Source organism: Bufo gargarizans, chromosome 2, assembly GCF_014858855.1.
Source record: "Bufo gargarizans isolate SCDJY-AF-19 chromosome 2, ASM1485885v1, whole genome shotgun sequence".
Lineage (NCBI taxonomy): Eukaryota > Metazoa > Chordata > Amphibia > Anura > Bufonidae > Bufo > Bufo gargarizans.
Genome location: NC_058081.1, coordinates 504,944,696 through 504,957,279, shown reverse-complemented (window position 1 = coordinate 504,957,279; position 12,584 = coordinate 504,944,696). Strand labels below are relative to the sequence as shown.

The 12,584-nt window shown below is 40.8% G+C and overlaps 1 protein-coding gene across 1 annotated transcript; it reads right to left on the bottom strand.

Moving 5' to 3' along the window:
* Window positions 1-5,388: 5,388 nt before the first annotated feature.
* Window positions 5,389-7,907, bottom strand: LOC122926533 (gastrotropin-like). The gene is made up of 4 exons (XM_044277927.1): window positions 7,817-7,907; window positions 7,271-7,443; window positions 6,289-6,378; window positions 5,389-5,506 (listed from the first exon to the last, which is right to left on the bottom strand). The coding sequence occupies exons 1-4, from the start codon at window positions 7,881-7,883 to the stop codon at window positions 5,453-5,455; spliced, it is 384 nt and encodes a 127-aa protein (XP_044133862.1). The 5' UTR covers window positions 7,884-7,907; the 3' UTR covers window positions 5,389-5,452.
* Window positions 7,908-12,584: the final 4,677 nt, after the last annotated feature.

The following is a 12,584-nucleotide window of genomic DNA, read 5'->3' as shown; positions in this document are numbered from 1 at the left end:
AACCAGTTCATACGGCCGTGTGAATGGGCCCTATAGTGAGCCAAAACCAGTAGTGACGCCTCCAGAGAAATAAGATATAATGAAAACATTTGTATTTCTTCTGTGTTTTCGAAACAAACCTGACTTTGAAAATAACTGATGGAATTAACTGATCAAATAACTAAAGTGTGAACTCAGCCTTATTTGGTCAGTTATTTCCATCAGTTATTGTGAACCAAAGCCAGGTGTGGGTCAAAAACACAGAACAGGAGGACATTTTTACTATACCTGATATCTTTGTAGGCTTCACTACTGGTTTTGTCTCACAATAAGGCCTCAGAACAGAACAGCTGGCCCCTAATAGCCCTTAATAGAACAGTACTATCCTTGTCCGTAATGAGGACAATATTAGGACATGTTCAATTTTTTTGCGGAATGTAAATACGGACATACGGAAACGGAATGCACACTTCCGTTTCTTTTTGCGGACCCATTGACATGAATGGTTCCGTATACGGCCGCAAAAAAAACGGAACGGACATGGAAAGAAAATACGTTTGTGTGCCTAACTGATTGAAATAACTGACCAAATAACTGGTGCGAACTCAGCCTTTGCATATTGAAAGATGACAACTGCCCGATAAATGAGCGTTTGCTCGTTCATCAAGTAGTCGGCAGCAGCATAACACTGCCAGACGACCGCTAACGAGTGTTACTACGAACGCTAGTTAGCAATCGTCTGGCAGAAAATCTGCCAGTGTCATACAGCCTTAAGCCTTCTTGGCTTTGACTATCAGCACTTCACAGTTAAGTATAGTGTAAACTTTAAAGTGTCATTTTTTCCTCGTTGTATTCTTGTAGCTGTTTGTGTCAGCCTACGTGCTGAATTACCTTGAAATGCATGATCTTATTTGAAAATGCAAAATAAGAGAATAAAAAAAATAAAAAAATATTTAAGGGTTTTTCCAGGATTTACATATTGATGGCCTATCCTCAGGATGTCAAAATTGAGATTGGCGGGAGTCAGACTCCTGAAACCCCAGTCGATCAACTGTGCAAAGAGGTTGTGGTGCTCTGTGAGTGCTTTGACCTCTTTATAGACCTATCCAAAGGATAGGTCATTAAAATGTAAATCTCAGAGAATCTCTTTAATAAACTGCTGCTGTCTGATTCAAATGATTGAATATTTTAAATAAATTTTTATTTATTTTTAAAAGAAACAGGGTCACTCTTGTCCATGGGCTGTGTCTGAAATCACAGCTCAGCCCCAATTACTTGAACTAAGTAGCAGTACCATGTATTATTAAGAGAAATATGGTTTTCACATTTGACATCTAATATTTCCCGTTTTGATGCTCTATTTATTCCATTATATGATTTGTATTAGATACTTTAATAGTAAGGGGCAACAAATTTCCACAAATTTATTTTATGATATGGCCAAAGGGCCAGTCTTCAGGGAGGTACAGGGGACACCGCTCTCTTTGGCCTAGTTTTAGGCCATATAATCAATGCCACTGCACTCCTGCAGCAGGAATAGGGTAAACGAGGAGGCTTAACCTTCCTATATCCCCAAACTATTCAGAGCAGAAACATTTCTGTGACCCATGAATTATTAGGCATATGTATAATTCTTATCTAATGTCATGTATTGACTTTGATCTAGAGCTGTGAGTACAGTGAAAATGTCACATGATCACTTATCTGGAAACATATACAGTTGAAACCAGAAGTTTACATACGCTATATAAAAAGACACATATGCATGTTTTGCTCAATATCTGACATGAAATCAGAATAAATCTTCCCTTTTTTTGGTCAATTAGGATTACCATAATTATTATTATTTGCCAAATGCCAGAATAATGAGAGAGAGAATGTTTTAAGGCATTTTTATTACTTTCTGCAATATCAAAAGTTTACATACACTAAGATTACTATGCCTTTAAACAATTCTGGACTGCCCATATGATGATGTCATGTGTTTGGAAGCTTCTGTTAGGTCTGTTGGCAACATCTGAGTTATTAGAGACAAACCTGTGGATGTATTTAAATGCACACCTGATACACACTGCTTCTTTGTGTAGCATCATGGGAAAGTCTAAAGAATTCTAGAGAATTGTGGACTTGCACAAGTCTAGCTCAACCTTGGGTGCAATTTCAAGATACCTAAAGGTGCCTCGTTCATCTGTACAAACAATTATACGTAAGTACAAACAAGACAGGAATGTCCAGCCATCATACCGCTCAGGAGAGAGAAGGGTTCTGTGTCCCAGACATGAACGTGCTTTGGTCCGACATGTGCATATCAGCCCAAGAACAAAAGCAAAAAACCTTGTGAAAATGATGGCGGAACCTGGTAAGATTGTGCCAATATTCACAGTGAAACGAGTACTGTATCAACATGGGCTGAAAGGCCACCCTGCCAGAAAGAAGCCATTACTCCAAAAAAACATAAAAAAGCCTGATTAATGTTTGCAAATGCACACAGTAACAAAGACCTACATTTTTGGAGACATGTCCTATGGTCTGACGAAACTAAATTTGAACTTTTTGGCCATAATGACCATCTGTCACGTAGTGATGTGGGAGGGAGCACCACACCGACAACAGGAGGGAAGGGAAAAGGAACTAGGCCTCATAGCTAGGGAAAGGGAAATGGACACCACCTATGGAAAGCCTGATCCTAACCCCGACTCCTATCCGTATTAATGGACCTTGAGGGTAGGAATGTTCATACACTGGAACCTGAGACCCTGGAAACCCTGAATTTCCCTGGAGTAGTGTCTGGGCTTGAGACGGCCAGCTCCTTCCAATATGAAAAAAAACAAGCGTCTCCCTAAGGCTTAGTAACAAAAGAGAGAGGGGAAGCAACAAAATATAAAAAGGAAGTAATACTTAACTTCTGAAGTAGATGGACAATTAGGAACTCAGAAGAGGACCATACACCAGCACTTCCAATACTAAACTGAAGCAACCGCATAGCATGATGGGTTAAGCCAGACTATATAGGGGAGTTGGAATGACCACTAAGCTACAGTACACCTGAGACAAGAGGTGTGGTAATTACCAGCAACCACACTGAACCTAAGGAAAAAAAGAGGCTGTCAGATAACATAACATGCAGCCATATTTGCAGCCATTCTGACACCTGTCACGTTAGAGACCGTAATACCATTGTTACGTTTGAAGGAAAAAGGGAGAAGCCTGGAAACCTAAGAACACCATCCTAACTGTGAATCACGGGGTGGCAACATCATGTTGTGGGATTGTTTTTCTGCAGGAGGGACTGGTGCACTTTACAAAATAGATGGCATCATGAGGAAAGAAGATTGTATGAAAATAGTTAAGCAACATCTCAAGAAATCAGCCAGGAAGTTCAAGCTTGGGCAGAAATTGGTCTTTTAAATGGACAATGACCCAAAGCAAACTGCCAAGCTGGTTACAAAGTGGCTTAAGGATAACAAAGTCAATGTTTTGGAGCGACCATCACAAAGCCCTGATCTTAATCCTATTGAGAATTTATGGGCAAAGCTGAAAAGGCAGGTGCGAGCAAGGCGACCAACAAACATGGCTCAGTTACACCGGTTTTGTCAGAAGGAATAGGCCCAAATTCCGACCAACTATTGTGAGAATCTTGTGGAAGGATACCCAAAACGTTTGACCCAAGTCATGCAGTTTAAGGGCAATAGTACCAAATATTAATGAAATGTATGTAAACTTTTAACTTTACAGAAAGTAATAAAAATGAGTGTTAGTGAAACACGGATGCAACACAGACAGCAAAAAACGGATCCAACACGGATCTGTCACGGACGTCTGCATGAGGCATAAAGGTGGAAAAAGTTCTGAAATGATTTATCTTTGTCTCATTTTTTTACAGCACAGAAACCTGACATTTTAACAGGGGAGTGTAGACTTTTTATATTCACTGTATATTATTATTATAGCCAAATTTACCACCCTAACTCCTCCCACAGTTTTTACACTACATAGAAAGTAATATACCGAAACGTGCGGATTGTTCCCGATTGGTGTGCTATTACTTTGTGGAACCTTTCGCCGAATGGTTCCCAAAATATCTGCGTTTTTGTGGCGAAATGGGTCCCATAGGAATGATTGGCGGAATGTTCAAAACTAGAGTCGGAGCTGACAAAAGCTAGAGTGTGAGCTGAAAAATCAGGACATGATTTCTAAACTGCCACCACTCCCTCATTTTCAAGCCCACCTACACAATTCTTATATCAAAACGTTCAGCTATCCCTGCTGCCACTAAAAACGGCTAAGCCATAAACCTTATAGTTTTCACAATATGACCATTTGTTTGCAACTCATGCCGCCCTTTTACATTCATTGAAACTCCACTCTAGCCACCTCAAATTTGAAGGGCAATTTCTAAACTGCGACAGTGCCTTCATTTTAAATATTTTAGAGACATACTATGCACCAAATGTAGGTCTGGGTCTTGTGATTCTCACAATATAAAGCTCTTCATTGCAGGATTTATCATTTTTAAAATACAACTGTTTGAAAGCGGCAACCACCAGTGAAGTGAGCAAGTTGGAACAGTTTGTTTTTAACTGCTCTTCTCTGCCCTTGCTGTAGAGTGAGTTGCTATAGGAATCCAGGTGTGTGAGCAGCAGGCACAAAAGCTAGAGTGTGAGCTGAAAAATCAGCACATGATTTATAAACGGCCACCACTCCCTCATTTTCATGCCCACCTTCACAAATCGGCTGCTAATGTTTTTATAAATGTATGTTTTAATGTAGCTGCAAAGCACTTTGGGCAACAACATTGCAATTAAATGTGCTATATAAATAAATAAAAGTTGAAATGCATTTCTCACTCTATGAAGCTTGCCATGTGCACTTTTTAATTTTAATCAATCAATTGGTTAGTGTAATGATTACTATCTTTACTCACTCCAAACACTCCACACCGTTACTCTGCCCACTCCATAAAGTTACTCAGCCCAGTCCAACCATTCCACAGTTACTCCAGCCACTCCAACTACACAACAGTTACTCAAGCCACTCCACCCAGTTATTCCGCCCACTGCAGTTGTAGACTACTGGTGGAGGCAAGAACACTTCACACAAGTTTAAGTTATTATAGCTTATAGGGTGGCATATGTAGACCTTGGTACAGCACTCTATGTGCTGTCATATGGAACCTTCAAACAGCACTGTGTTAAGGAGTTAGTGTCCCCCTAAGTGCAATGGGTATAGCAGAGATGACACAATGATGTTCTCTGTATGCTTCAATATCAGATTGGAGGCATAGGGAAGGACAGCATGGATTGATTGACTTCTATGGGTACTATATTATGGCTCAGAGGAGCTACACTACAGTATAACGCAGCCCTGTACAAGTAACGAGTCCAGTAGAATTAGTACAACAGGCATAGATTAACAATAAAATTGTTTATTTGCATTTATAAAACAGCTCTGCAGACATGTTGAAATTCACCACTTATGCCACCTTCTTGCTAATTCTCTTGAATGAGACTGCTCCAGAAACAGATGTCTACAAGAGAAAAAGTTAAAATAAGGTTAATAGGTTCTCACTTTCTAATATACTGATATGAAGGAAAACTGGTTTAGTTGTCTATAGCAACCAATCAGATTCCAGCTTTAATTTTACAAAGGAGCTCTGAAAAATGAAAGGTGGACTCTGATTAGTTGCTATGGGCAACTAAACCAATTTTCCTATACACCAAGTTTGAGTCTTCCCCTTTGTGTTTTTCAGTTACCATTCTCATGATCTATGGTTGCTGTCAGTGAATGGGAAGGTGGATGTTCATGTCCTGTCCTAGTTGTTACAAGAGAGCACCGTGATAATCTGTCATACACCTTTGTAGACAAGCAACTTTCCATTCACTGACAGAAAAGAGAGATCTTGAAAATGCTGAGGATTTAAACATTTCCTAGCAGAGGCATAACTTGAAACTCCTGAGTTGCCCCATCTACAATGTGTTATTTATGAATATGAATACTTTGGTGCAGATTTCTTTGGGCCCGTCTGTGGAAATCTAGCCTAATAAAGCCATATGCAGCCATTTCTCTATGCAGATAATATGCTGTATGGTTCATAGGAGCTGTGTATAGAGCACAGCTCCCTAAAGGTAGATTTTCCCTTTAATATTACTACAGAATGATCTTATTTATGGAGCACCCAACCTGTAATCATTTATTGTCTGTGATAACAGCTGGTAGTCAGTATTTATCATAGGGAAATGATAAGGTATCACCATGTCTGGCGATACAGTAGATAAGATATAAAATTAAGAATGTAATCGACCATCTTACCTCCACTAGTTTCCCTCCAACAATCTCCGAGGTGTGATTGTAGTTGGGGAAGTCCACAACCAGTTTACCACCTTCCATTCGGACGGTTGCCTGCATTAAAAATTTTCTTTAGTTTCTGAGATTTGATGGGGAAGACCTTAGCATAGTATGTGCATCTTGGTAGAAATATTGAGAATATAATAATCTGTATAATAACTGAAATCTGATCTGTAAAAGGGCCCCACTTACCATATGTTGTATGTAGCTATGGCCCCTTCTAATGTAGCAGAGGGAACTTTGGGTTCCCTCAGGCACTGGCTCCTGGATCTCTTACCTTTGCATCCCCTATAGATAAGCCCCTGTTACGAACATATCATCAATGTTCTGTTCCAGTGAACTTCTTAAAGAGGTTCTCCAATCTTAAAAACCTATTTTCCTTATGTCTTAATAGGGCATATGGATCTTATAGAGAAGGTTTGCTGCCTCAAACCCCTGTCTATGAGCCAGACCAGAGAGCAGCTTCAAACAGCACCTCTCTCTCTCTCTGTCTCTAGAGAACTCAACACAACCATGTATTAAATAGCTGCTGATTCTTTTCACAGTTGTTCCGTTGTCAAAATAGCTTTAAAATGCTCATGACTAGATAGCATGAATATAGTAAATTGTGTGCACATACTATAATTATACCTGTATTAGAAAAGCGATTCTCAACTTTACCATATGGAGAACCACAGAATGATTCCGTCTCAACCTCAGCAATGCATGACTAGGCAAATCATTTTGTAATTTCTGTCCAGCTCTACATTCTGGATGTAATTGGTTGACCAACATACTGTAATTGGGCATCTTTGAGAAGCCTCAGGCCAGTCTGCTATGAAAATTTGTCTTTCTATTCTTCTGTAGAACTCTTACGCAATTTCCATGAAGTTGGAAAGAATTCTCTATTGGTCTCTTAACAACTTGTCTTCTATCATGAGTTCAAACCCAACCATTCTTGACTTACCTTAAACTTTTTGCCACCCATTGTCTCCAGATCTGCCTCTTGGTTAACAGTGAATTTATTGGTGAGTGTAAATCCTGGATAGAGCTGTGACCAAGTAAAGTCATTTCCACTTTGGACTACTTCTGTGGTGTAATTGAAATCTCTTCCTTTTTCAATTTTATCATCAGGAATACCTATCACAAAAAAATTTCAAATATAGATATATCATATGATATCATGAGAAATCATTACTATTAAAAAGCAAATATAGCGCTTTTGATTATTCCTTGTGGTTTAGGTTGATTTAGGTGACTGTATCAGAGATGCTTTAACCCAATGAACAAGTGTTTGCTCCTTCATCGGGTGATCATTGGCAAAATTACATAGAACAATTATTGGGCATGAGTTCCTAGGAAGTTGGACGCTCGTTTTCAATAATTGCCCCGATCACTGTCCCGTGTAAGACTCTTTCTGTTGAATTATTGAAGAATAATGGTGGTTGTCTCAAAGTGCACTATGAAATGCCCTAAATGTATAAAATTACCCAGTGTAACTTTAATGACTCACCAATGAGTTTCATGAAGGCGTCATAGTTCTCCTGGGATTCCACTTGATACTTTCCAGTGAAAGCCATAGTGATGTTGCTGCTGCAGATACAGAGTTGATCCAACAATGAGTACTGAAGGGCTTGAGATTCCTCCTTATATTCATACATTGTGGCCCTGCCTTTAAAATAATCTTCTGACATCAAAGAATTGTGTAATGCAATAAATCAGTGTTATTGACCTTTAGGTAAGAATGAGGTTCAAAGGACTGTAAAACAATCAACCAAGGAGTTGGTGGAATTTTACCTAGAGTCTTATATGCTGTGTATTTGATTTCTGTAGTAATAATCTATTAAAGTAGACAAATAAAATGTGGTAGTATTCATAGAGGGGCACATTTTATCCAGTGGGGAGAATTAAAGGTGGTCTCCAGTTAAAAAAATTGTTTTCATATAGCCTATTATTGGAAGGGTGGAGGTTCCACTGTTCTGGATTCACACTCACAATGTAAGATGGTGGCAAAGAGCATCAATCAGTTCCTCTGCAATACCACTAAGGCCTCATGCACATGACCGTTGTGTGCATCCGTGGCCGTTGTGCAGTTTTCAGGTTTTTTTTGCGTCCCGGTTGCCATGGTTACTTAGCAATTTGTAGAAGCATTATACTTACCTGCGAGCTGCGATGTCTGTGTCCAGCCGGGAGCTCCTCCTACTGGTAAGTGACAGATCATTAAGCAATGCGCCGCACAGACCTGTCAATTACCAGTAGGAGGAGCTCCCAGCCGGTCACAGACATCGCAGCTCGTAGGTAAGTATAATGCGTCTACAAATTGCTAAGTAACCATGGCAACCGGGACTGCAGTAGCGTCCTGGTTACCATGGTTACCGATTGGAGCCCCAGCGATTAAACTAGGACTCTGATCGATACTCTCCACTGCCACCAATGATAGGGGGGAGATTTTAATTAGGAGGGGGAGGGAGGGGGGAGGGCCCACTGGCCACCAACGAGTTAACTACAGGGGAGGGAGGGGGGGCTGGTCACCAACGAGTTAACTACAGGGGAGGGAGGGGGGGCTGGTCACCAACGAGTTAACTACAGGGGAGGGAGGGGGGGCTGGTCACCAACGAGTTAACTACAGGGGAGGGAGGGGGGCTGGTCACCAACGAGTTAACTACAGGGGAGGGAGGGGGGGCTGTTCACCAACGAGTTAACTACAGGGGGGGGCTGGTCACCAACGAGTTAACTACAGTGGAGGGAGGGGGGGCTGGTCACCAACGAGTTAACTACAGGGGAGGGAGGGGGGCCCACTGGCCACCAATGAGTTAACTACAGGGGGAGGGGAGGGCGGCCGCACTGGCCACCAATGAGTTAAAAACAGGGAGGGGGGTCTGCACCCTGCTGCCTGGCAGCACCTGCCTGGCAGCAAGGGGCAGTCATGTACACAGTTCTTTTAGTATATTCTAACCTGAAGCGTCCCCATCACCATGGGAACGCCTCTGTGTTAGAATATACTGTCGGATCTGAGTTTCACGATCTAACTCATATCCGACAGTATATTCTAACATAGAGGCGTTCCCATGGTAATGGGGACGCTTCAAGTTAAAATATACCATCGGATTGGAGAAAACTCCGATCCGATGGTATAAAAGGGACTCCTGACTTTACATTGAAAGTCAATGGGGACGGATCCGTTTGCAATTGCACCATATTGTGTCAACGTCAAACGGATCCGTCCCCATTGACTTGCATTGTAATTCAGGACGGATCCGTTTGGCTCTGCACGGCCAGGCGGACACCAAAACGACTTTTTTTTTCAGGTCCGTAGATCCTCGAAAAATCAAGGAAGACCCACGGAAGGAAAAACGGTCACGGATCACGGACCTACGGGGAAATTAATCACTGCATAATTCTTATTGAAACCAATGGATCTTTGTGTAATAGCTGAATGTGTCGGGTTGTCCAGAGCAAGAAATGCTTATGTAGCTGCTCTCTGCTCTGGCATTTAATCAAAGGCTGTGGAGACATAGGAAGTGTAGGTTAGCAACAGCTGTAGACCCACAGGTCGTTGACCACTGCTCGGGTATGATGTTTTATTATATTAGTAATGAATGAAGATACAATATAGATCAAATCAGATGTGGAAATTCTGGATCAAATCAACGCTAACTGATTCCTAAAATTACCAGCATTACACATATTGTAGTGCATGTTCTTATCTAGGATAAATGCTTCGTTATCTTGTTCTTCAATCTGGAGGTCAACTGATACAGATCTAGAAGGAAGGCAGACTCAGCTAAGTCCTTGCTGACTGATATGTTATTACCTGTCATAAACCTCAGACACAAAGAAAAGCATGAAGAAAAAATGATCTATCATTTATAACTATCTATCTATGTCTATTTATCTATCTATATCTATTTTCCTATTATTTATACATAACTGTATACTCTTGGCACAAATTTATGTCTTAATGAAGTGTGTTCAATGAAGCATAGGACTGACTGACTTTATTAGGTTGATCTAAGGCTACTTTCACACCTGCGTTAGGTGCGGATCCGTCTGATATCTGCACAGACGGATCCGCACCTATAATGCAAACGCTTGTATCCGTTCAGAACCATGAACAAAAGTCAATGGGAGGCGGATCCGTTTTCAATTGCACCATATTGTGTCAGTAAAAATGGATCCGTTCCCATTGACTTAAATTGTAAGCGAGGACGGATCCGTTTGGCTCTGCATCGTCAGGCGGACATCAAAAGTCTGTAAGCAGCGTTATGGTGTCCGCCTCCAGAGCGGAATGGAGGCTGAACGGAGGCAAACTGATGCATTCTGAGCGGATCCTTATCCATTCAGAATGCATTGGGGCTGAACTGATCCGTTTTGGGCCGCTTGTGAGAGCCCTGAAACGGATCAAGCGGACCCAGAAACGCCAGTGTGAAAGTAGCCTAAGCTGTTGGTCATTTGCATGCAACCCATGAAAGAAATCTGGAGGTAGGACACCCAGAACAGGGCCAAGATAATCAATTGTATCTCCTGAGCTCCCTCTATAGGTATCTGAAGAAAGTCAGAAAAAGTATCATTCAACCCTCTGGCAATGCTGGGGATTTGTATGAGAAAAATGTGACTCCAATTGCTATAAATATAAACTGTATGATGAAATTACATAAAAATAAATAAATTCTTTGATATTTTAAAGTGAAGCTCTACCTTCACAGCTACAGTAAAATCTATTAGAAACGTAATTATAGTAAATAGCTATTCCCTGGTATTATATGAATTAACAGTTTCCCTGCAGATTGTACCACCGACACGGGCAGAGAGTTTATGCCCATTGACAGACATCAGCAGGATAATATGCGAAAGACTGAAATTCCCCTGAGAACAGCGTAATTACAGTCATAATATTTTATTAGGGGATTGCAATTCATCCAGCTTTCAGACACATTCTTGAAAATAATGGAAGTGAAAAATCAGTACATATGCTGGACTATGATAATAATGATGATGCTGAAGGCCCCTTACAATTCCCTAGGTAGGTAGTAGCATAAATCATGAAATGTTTTCCTAAAATACTTTAGAGTCTAGGATGCTCCATTACATTTTTAGTTCTGTCCCCTGAACATATATTTGAAAAAATATCCACTCCCTGGTGCCACCACTAGGGGGCTGATTAGTATACAGCAGTATAAATATGATGCAAAGCTACATAGAGATAAGCCCTGGTAATGGAGACAAGTAGACATCTATAGCTATCTAAATGGAAGGAAAAGTACCTTGGGGGAGATTTATCAAACCGGTTTAAAGTAGAACTGGCTTAGTTGCCCATAGCAACCAATCAGATCAGATTTCATTTTCCAAAGGAGCTGTCCAAAATAAAAGTTCAAATTTGATCGGTTGATATGGGCAACTAAGCCAGTTCTACTTTAAACCATTTTGATTAATCTCCCCCCTTGTCTTTAAGAAATGAATCACCATGGCCTTATCAATTGTATTATGGTTATGATTCTTTTTTTTTTTTTTTTAAGATAATGGTTGCACAGGAATAAAACAAAATGGACAAATCATAATGCAGACAAATTTTATTATTTAAATTGGTAGAATGAGTAAGTGGAGAGCTTAGGCTTTATGCCACTTTCTTACTGATCCTCTTGAAGGTGATTCCTCCAGATACAGAGGTCTGTAAAAGAGCACAATTACAAAGGAGATTAGGATTCATCTCACAAGAACATCATGATGTTACACAATCACAGTCAGAGGCGAATTGGCCATAGAGCCTACAGGGAAGTTTCCCGGTGGGCCGATGCCCCAGGGGGCCACTCAAGTCCTCCTCTCTGCCGCTGACTGGGTACATAATGAGTTCTCAGCAGTAATGAACGCTGTAAGAATCAGGTACTCATGTATCCAGCCAGCGACCACACATGTACTCCTGAATTCAACTGCTGTGGCCCGCATTTCACCTCATGTCCACCTGCTCCATAGACAACTGGAAGAGGAGGAAAGAAGATGGCAGCTATTTATAGTCACCACAGAGGGCCAGCTTTTGGGGCAGTATATTGGGCTACACTGTGTTATTTGGTTCTGCTGGGATGATATTTTGAACTATGGTATTGTTGACCCTGCCTATTTGTGTTGCCCCCATCTTCTGTTAATTTGGACCTGCCTACAAAATAGGCCACTTTTTTTCCAGTGATACTTTAAGTTTCCAGTCCGTCCCTGGTCACAGTGGAAGAAAACAGTCCTTACAATTTCAAAAGAAACATATTTCATTGTATATTTCACACAATATTTAC